Source organism: Carlito syrichta, unplaced genomic scaffold (assembly GCF_000164805.1).
Source record: "Carlito syrichta isolate Samal-C Ts95f unplaced genomic scaffold, Tarsius_syrichta-2.0.1 Scaffold301813, whole genome shotgun sequence".
Lineage (NCBI taxonomy): Eukaryota > Metazoa > Chordata > Mammalia > Primates > Tarsiidae > Carlito > Carlito syrichta.
The window spans coordinates 237924-245510 of record NW_007245909.1 but is presented as its reverse complement, the minus strand read 5'-3'; the positions used below and the strand labels follow the sequence as shown (position 1 = coordinate 245510).

Below are 7587 nucleotides of genomic sequence, written 5' to 3'. Positions count from 1 at the left end.
TGACCTCCTCTCCCTCCCCCCCTTCCCTGACCTCCCCTCCTGTCTTTCTTTCCCTCTCCCATCCTTCCCTTCTTCCTTCCCAAGCCAGATCTTGTTTATCCTTTCAGAGAACCAGCTTTCAACTCATTGATCCCTTGTATGGAGTTTTTGGTTTCAACTGCATTTATTCTGCTCTTGTTTGGGGTTATTTCTTTTCATCTTCTAACTGTAATTTTAGTTTTTTCCTATCTTTCTAGCTTCCTTAGGTGAGATGTTAGATTGTCTATTTGAGATATTTTTCTTTTCAAGATGTGGGCTTGCAGTGCAATGAATTTTAATTTTATCACTGTTTTGGTAGTGTCCCAGAGGCTTTGGTATGTGTCTTCATTTTCATTTGTTTCAAAAACTTGTTAAATTTCTGTCTTGATTTCATTGTTTACTCTACAGTCTTTTAGGAGAAAGTTGTTTAATTTCCATGTTTTTGTGTGTTTTTGAGAATTCCTCTTGGAGTTAATTTCTAGTTTTATTCTGCTCTGGTCAATGAAGATGCTTGATATGACTTCAGTTTTTTGGAATTTATTCAAGATTGGTTTATAATGAAGTACGCAGTTGATCTTCGTGTATGAACCATGTATGGAAGAGAAGGTTGTATATTCTTTTTTTTTTTTTTGAGTTGGAGTCTCACTCTGTCGCCCAGACTGGAGTGCAGTGGCCACTCCCGGCCACCGCAGCCTTGACCTGCTGGGCTCCGGTGATCCTTCCGCCTCAGCCTTCCGAGTAGCCGGAATTACAGGTGTGCACTACCACGCCTGGCTAATTTTTTACTTTATTGTAGAGATGAGTTCTCGCTGCCCAAGCGGGTCTCGAACCCACGGGCTCAGGCAATCCACTCACCTCAGCCTCCCAAAGGCACAGGATTACAGGCTGAGCCACCGAGCCCGGCTGATTTTTTTATTTATTGTAGAGATGAGGTCTCGCTGCCCAGGCGGGTCTCGAACCCGCAGGCTCAGGCAATTCACTCACCTCAGTCTCCCAAAGGCGCGGGATTACAGGCTGAGCCACCGAGCCCGGCGGTTGTATATTCTTTAGTTGTTGGGTGAAATGTTTTGTATATGTCTCTTAAATCTGATTGGTTGAATGTTAAATTTAAGTCCAGAGTTTCTTTGTTAGTTTCCTGCCTTGATCTATTTAAAGCTGTTAGTGGGATGTTGAAACCACCCACTCTTCCGGTGTGGCTATGTCCTCTCTCAGGTTAAGTAGCAATTGTTTTATAAATCTGGGTACTCATATGTTGTTTGCATATATATTTGAAATAGATAATTCTTTTTGAAGTGAGCCCCTTATCATTATGTAGTGCCCTTCATTGTCCTTTTTTCATTTTTATTAGCCACCCCTGCTCTTTTTTATTTTCCATTTACATGGTAGATCTTTCTCTATTCCATTACCTTAAGCCTGTGGGTGTCACTAGAAGTGAGATGGGTCTTTTGGAGACAGCAAAAGGGTGTCTCTCATTTTGTAATCTGGTTTGCCACTCTGTCTTTTACTTGGGCATGAATGTTATTAACATTCAGGGTTACTATAGCTATGTGTTACTATAGCTTTGTTCCTATCATAGTGTTGTTGAGGAGTTGGTCTGTTTTGTGGATAATTTATGTGGTCTATGTGTTTATGTGTGCTTTTGTGGTGGGTAGCGTCTTTCTTTTGCTTCTGTTTTTATAACTCCCTTAAGCCTTAAGTAAGGTTAGTCAAGAGGTAATGAGTTCCCTCAGTGCTTTCTTGTGTGGGAAGAACTTAATTTCACCTTAATTTGTGAAGCTTACTTTGGCAGGGTAGGAGATTCTTAACTGGCATTTCTTTTCTTTAAGAATACTATAAACGAGCTGTCATTCTTTTGACTTAGAAGATTTCTGTTGAGACGTCTGCTGTAATTCTAGTGGGTCTCCTTAGGCAGTTCTGTCCCTTCCTTCTAGCTGCCTATCCAAGATTCACGCTAATCTTTGTTAATCTAATGACAATGTGTTTGGGGATGGTTGTTTCATGTAGTATCTCACAGGAGTTCTCTAGATTTCTTGTATCATTGTGTAGATGTCTCTAGCAAGATGGGGGAAGTTTTCATGCATTATGTCTGCATGGAAGGTCTCCATAGTGCTCCCATTTTCTCTTTCTCTCGCAGGAATGCAGATCAGACATAGCTTTGGTCTCTATGTAATCTTATACTTCTTGCAGGCTATGTTCATTTTTTAAAAAGATCCTCTTTATTTTTATTTGATTGGGTTGCTTCTAGGGATTGGTCTTTAAGCTCTGAAATTCTTTTCTCTGCCTGGTCAAGTCTGTTGCTAAGGCTTGTGACTGTGTTTTGAAATTCTTGAAGTGAGTTCTTAATTTCTAGGAGTTCAGTTTGGTTCTTTCTCAGAAGATCATGTCGGTTTTTAGTTCTTGAATTGTTTTCATGGCCTCTCTGATTTAGGAGTCCACTTTCTCTTGGATCTCAGTGATCCACCTTTCTTTGCCATCCATTTCTGAATTCAGTGTCATTTCGGACAATGTCTTTTGTATATGATTCATTACTTGGGAGCTGGTGCGATTGTGTAGGGATGGCGAAGCTCTTCCTTGTGTGTGTGTTGTTGGAGTGGGCTGATTTCTTCCCAGCTGAGGGTGCTGATGCTTCACTCTTTCAGAGCTGCTGGTTGTGAAGATTTTTGGGGGGTTCAGTGTTGTAATTCAGACTGTAGGTGTGTAGATGGCGCCAGCGGAATTGCCTAGTGGGCCCAGCAGCCAGCTTGCCTGAAGGTGGCAGGTCTGTGCCCCTGAGTTCAGATGACTGTGAGGGCCCTGCTCACTCCGGGGCTGGCGGTCTGTGACGGGGGAAGCAGGCTTCATGGAGGGGCCTGTTGAATGCTCAGTCACTCTCTGCTCTCACGTAGTGCAGCTGCAGAGACTGTTGGGAAGGATGTGCTCAGGTTTGCCAAGTTCCTGCTTCACGGCACTAGTGGTTGGCCCTCCCCAGGGAGCAGAGTGGCATGTCCTTGATGTCATGTTCTATCAGGCATGAGGGCCTCCTGCTGCCTGCCGGCCAGCTGGTGGCAGGCAGTCCAGTGAAGCAGCCAAGATGGGGGGGCTGATTCTGCTGCTTCTGCTTATTTCAGCTGTGGACAGCTCTGGTGCTCTGCTGTGGGTCTCCCCCCGTAGCTGGGAGCAGCAGTGGCAAGGGCTGCAGCTGCTGCAGAGTACCTGCTTCTCAGTGGACAAGTGTCGAGCCTCCCTCCTTGGCCCGCAGCAGCAGCTGCTGGTGCTGAGCTGCACAGGGGTCAGTGGCCTGCGGGGATTCCATGTGGGCTTGGGCGGTGGCTCTGTGCCGTCGCCACTGGGGACTCTGCTGGCCTGGGATCCCAGGGTGTGTCTCAGAGGCTGGCTCTTGACTTGGCTCACCAGGACCCTGGCAGTGGTTGGGGGTCCTGGGGATGTCTCCCTTCTCCGTCACTCACCCTTTCACCACGGTGGGGGACTTCTGTGTCTCCATACTGGGTTCAGGTCCCTGTTGTCTTGCTGCCTGACTGCACTGCTCTACCTCCCACAAGACCTGTTGCATCCCAGAGTATGTGTTCCTCCTCGACCTGCTTTGAGTGTAGAGACTCGCTCTTATTTTTGGTTCCTCTCTGTGAGAGAAGTATGTGTATGCCAGCTGCTGCTAGTTAGCCATCTCACTCTCCCTCCCTTGAGGAATGTTTTTTTAATGTATTATCATGAAAACTCCAACACACGAAAATAAATACAACACAATACAGTGCAGTGGCCCCTGACCTTTTTGGCATCAGATGCTGGTTTTGTGGCAGACAGTTTTTTCATGAACAGTGTAGGGGAGAGGATCATCAGATATTATATTCTCTTAAGGAGCCCGCAGCCTAGATCCCTCGCATGCACAGTTCACAATAGGGTTCACACTCCTATGAGAATTAATCCTGCCGCTGATTTGTACTGGTCCATGGCCCCGTGGTAGGGGACCCCTGATGTAAAGGATTCCCGTATACTCATCACCTATTTCATGATTTATCAGCACTTACCCATCCTTGTTCTTCCCCACTCGTCCCCAGCTGCTTTATCTGTAGCATTGATAAGAAGATGGCCAGCCAACAGAGTGGCAAATAGTGGGCAAGTAGTGAATATGAGTTTCTTGACTTCCTTTACTACTTTGTGGTGGTATCTATCTCAGGCTTGCTTCCCCTTAGTTTCAACTCTTGTTTTTGTTCAAGTTGGACTGTCTTTTTCTTCCTGAATTTATCAAGCAGAGAGAACCTTTACTTTGATTGACAAGAATCTACTTTTATTTTGGACACTTAGTGTATATACATTCATCCTTTTTATTCCTGTGAGGTCCTGGGAAGATATGTGGTGTATATTCAATTGGGTGTCATTGTACCAGCTAACAGAGTTTGTGCAGAGTAGATATGCCATATGTATTTATTGAAATGATTAAGTATTTTTACTTTTCCCCATATGCTTGGTGTGAGTTTATCTTAAGGATTAAAAATGAGTATGTATATTTCATGTCATTCCTCTTTGCATTTGTTCTGGAAAGCAAGCTCTTTTACCCTCCCCTTCCCTCTTTTCTAATAGCACATTTAAAATTTTTGTTAGAATCTTTTCTTTTTAATAGCAGTTTGTACTTAATGTTTCAAATTATTCTGTTTTGGGACCAATAAAGTGAATTAGAAATGTGTTTAGAAAACAAGAATTACAGGTAATTGGGGGATCAAGTTACGAACTAACCTTTGCTTCTGTCTTTTTCTCCAGGGCCTGCTCTCATTTCTCAGTGCTCCACTCATAGGTGCCCTCTCTGACGTGTGGGGGAGGAAGCCCTTTCTCCTCGGCACCGTCTTCTTTACCTGCTTCCCAATCCCACTGATGAAGATCAGTCCGTGGTGAGTGACTTGGCCCTTCTTTGTTCAGACTGTCTGTCTGATGTTTGAGTCACATGTAGATCATACTTAATCTGCAGTGCACTTCTTCACCATTTAAAGCAGCCGTACCTGTGTTTTCTTTTAACCTCTTTGGTAATTCTGAAAGCCAGTTTGGGCAATTGCCATTGTATGCACTTTATAAATGGAGAAATGACTTAGGCAAGGAAATAGAAATGAAAGATGTCTCTTAGGGCAGCTGTGGTTGTCACAATGTCAGCTCCATCCTCATCACCGTGGCTCAGTTGACTTTGTAAATGTATTGCTTTTGTCAGCTTACTGCTTTGGGGTACTGACATGAACGTGTAGTTTATTTTGTAATAGACAGGAGTCACTTTTGTGTATATACTGCAGTAAGACGGATAGCCTCTTCTAGATCATAATATGAATTTGAGATCTTTTTTCCCAATGGGATAAATTGGGAGAGAGTATTTGGTAACACGCTAAATAGCATGTGACCAAAGCCCAGTTAGTAGCCAAAGATGGATTGGAATTTGCATGTAAGCTGAACCTTAGTAATTTTTCTGAATACCAGAGGATGGCGTTGTGGCCTGTATTCCTCTTGCTGAAATGCTCTTCCTATGTGAAGAATATACTTAAATATGGAAGTATTGTTTTGGTTTTAAATGCTATTAATAGATTTTTAGCTCATGTGAAAATATTTTCATTTGATTATCCGATAGGACTTTTTTCTCTCTTTTTTTTTTGAGTTGGAGTCTCACTCTGTCGCCCAGGCTGGAGTGCAGTAGCATGCTCACGGCCACCCCAGCGTCTACCTGCTGGTCTCTGGTGATCCTTCCAAGTAGCTGGAACTACAGGCGCTCACTACCACATCCAGCTAATTTTTTGATTTATTGTAGAGATGAGGTCTCACCATGTTGCCCACTCTGGCCTCAAACCTGTGGGCTCCGGCAGTCCTCTCGCTGCGGCCCCCCAAAGTGCTGGAATTACAGGCTTGAGCCACTGCGCCTTGCCTGATAGGAATTTTATGTCAGCATTTGTCACATTCTAAGTTTGATCTGTAATAGATCACTCCCTCCCTCCCTCCCTCCCTCCCTCCCTCCTTCCCTCCCTCCCTCCTTCCGACAGGGTCTTGCTTTGTTGCCCTGGGTGGAGTGCGGTGTTTCTATCATAGCTCACAGCAGCATCAACTCCTGGGCTCAGGCAGTCTTCATGCCTCAGCCTCCCAAGAAACTGGGGCTACAGGCACACACCACTGCACCTAGCTAATTTTTTATTTTTGGAGTTAGAGTCTCACTCCGTCGCCCTGGCTGGAGTGCAGTGGCACGCTCATGGTCACTGCAGCCTCAACCTGCTGGGCTCAGGCGATCCTTCTGCCTCAGCCTTTCAAGTACACCTACCTAATTTTTAAAAGCTTTTTGTAAAGATGAGGTCTTGCTATGTTGCCCAGGCTGGTCTTGAATTCCTGACCTCAAACAATCCTTCTGCCTCAGCTCCCTAAGTGCTAGGATTATACATGTGAGTCACTGCACTTGGTCATTTTATTTTCTACCTGGTGATGAATTTTTATAAAATGATTTTTTGTCATTGAGTCTTTGTGTCCAAGAAGTGATGATTTTCCAATGTTAGGACTTTAAAAAAAAATGTTCTTTTTTTTTTTTTTTTTTTAAGTTGGAGTCTCACTCTGTCACCCAGACAGGAGTGCAGTGGCTGCTCCCGGCCACCGCAACCTTGACCTGCTGAACTCCAGCGATCCTTCCGCCTCAGCCTTCCAAGTAGCTGGAACTATAGACGCGCACTACCACGCCCGGCTAATTTTTGACTTATTGTGGAGATGAGGTCTCGCCAAGTTGCCCAGGGGGGTCTCGAACCCGCAGGCTCAGGCAGTTCACTCACCTCAGCCTCCCAAAGCACGGGATTACAGGCTGAGCCACCAAGCCTGACTAAAAAATGTTCTTTTCTTAGTTTAAAATTTTTTCTTTAGACCATGTACATTTCTTGTAATTTTTATTCCTATAATTGTTATCTTTTTTGTTCTATTACAGAATTAGCTCTTTTATTTGAATTGCTTGGTTTTCTAGGTATATTAATGTCATCTGAAATAATTTTACCTCTTTCCTTCCGATCTTCATGCTGCTCACTACATTTGCTAATTGTTTTCACTAATGAATAATATTATATAAAAGTGATGATTCTTCATGATTATAGAGGGAGTGTTATAATGTTTCATCATTAGGCATTAGGCTAGCTTTTGGACTGAAAAATATTCATTCCTATTTTATCCATAAATTAAAAAAAATCAAAATTGGATGTCAGATTTTATTCAATGACATTTTAGCATTAATGGAGATTATTTGCATTCTCCTTGTAGGGCTATTAATATGATTAATTATATTAATAGATTTTCTAATATTGAGATATCCTTGTATTCTGGAATAGACCCCAGTTTTTGTACTGTAAGATTTTTTGTGTTAATATTTTAACTAGGTTTTTTTTTTTTTGAGTTGGAGTTTCAGTCCATCACCCAGACTGGAGTGCAGTGGCCGCCCCCTGCCACTGCAGCCTCGACCCACTGGGCTCCGGCAATCCTTCTGCCTCAGCCTTCCGAGTAGCTGGAATTACAGGCGCATTACCATGCCTGGCTGATTTTTGATTTATTGTAGAGATGAGGTCTTGCCAAGTTGCCCAGGCG

General features: G+C 43.6%; 1 protein-coding gene across 3 annotated transcripts in view; it reads left to right on the top strand.

The window, feature by feature from the left end:
• The window catches only part of MFSD14B (major facilitator superfamily domain containing 14B), a 55612-nt gene that overhangs the window by 29364 nt on the left and 18661 nt on the right, over nt 1–7587 (top strand). For 2 of the 3 annotated variants that reach the window (XM_021711017.1, XM_008055290.1), the window contains exon 3: nt 4771–4898. In XM_021711017.1, the coding sequence (XP_021566692.1) occupies nt 4771–4898 (128 nt within the window). The remainder of the gene's footprint in view (nt 1–4770; nt 4899–7587) is intronic. The other variant, XM_021711016.1, reaches the window with a different exon arrangement.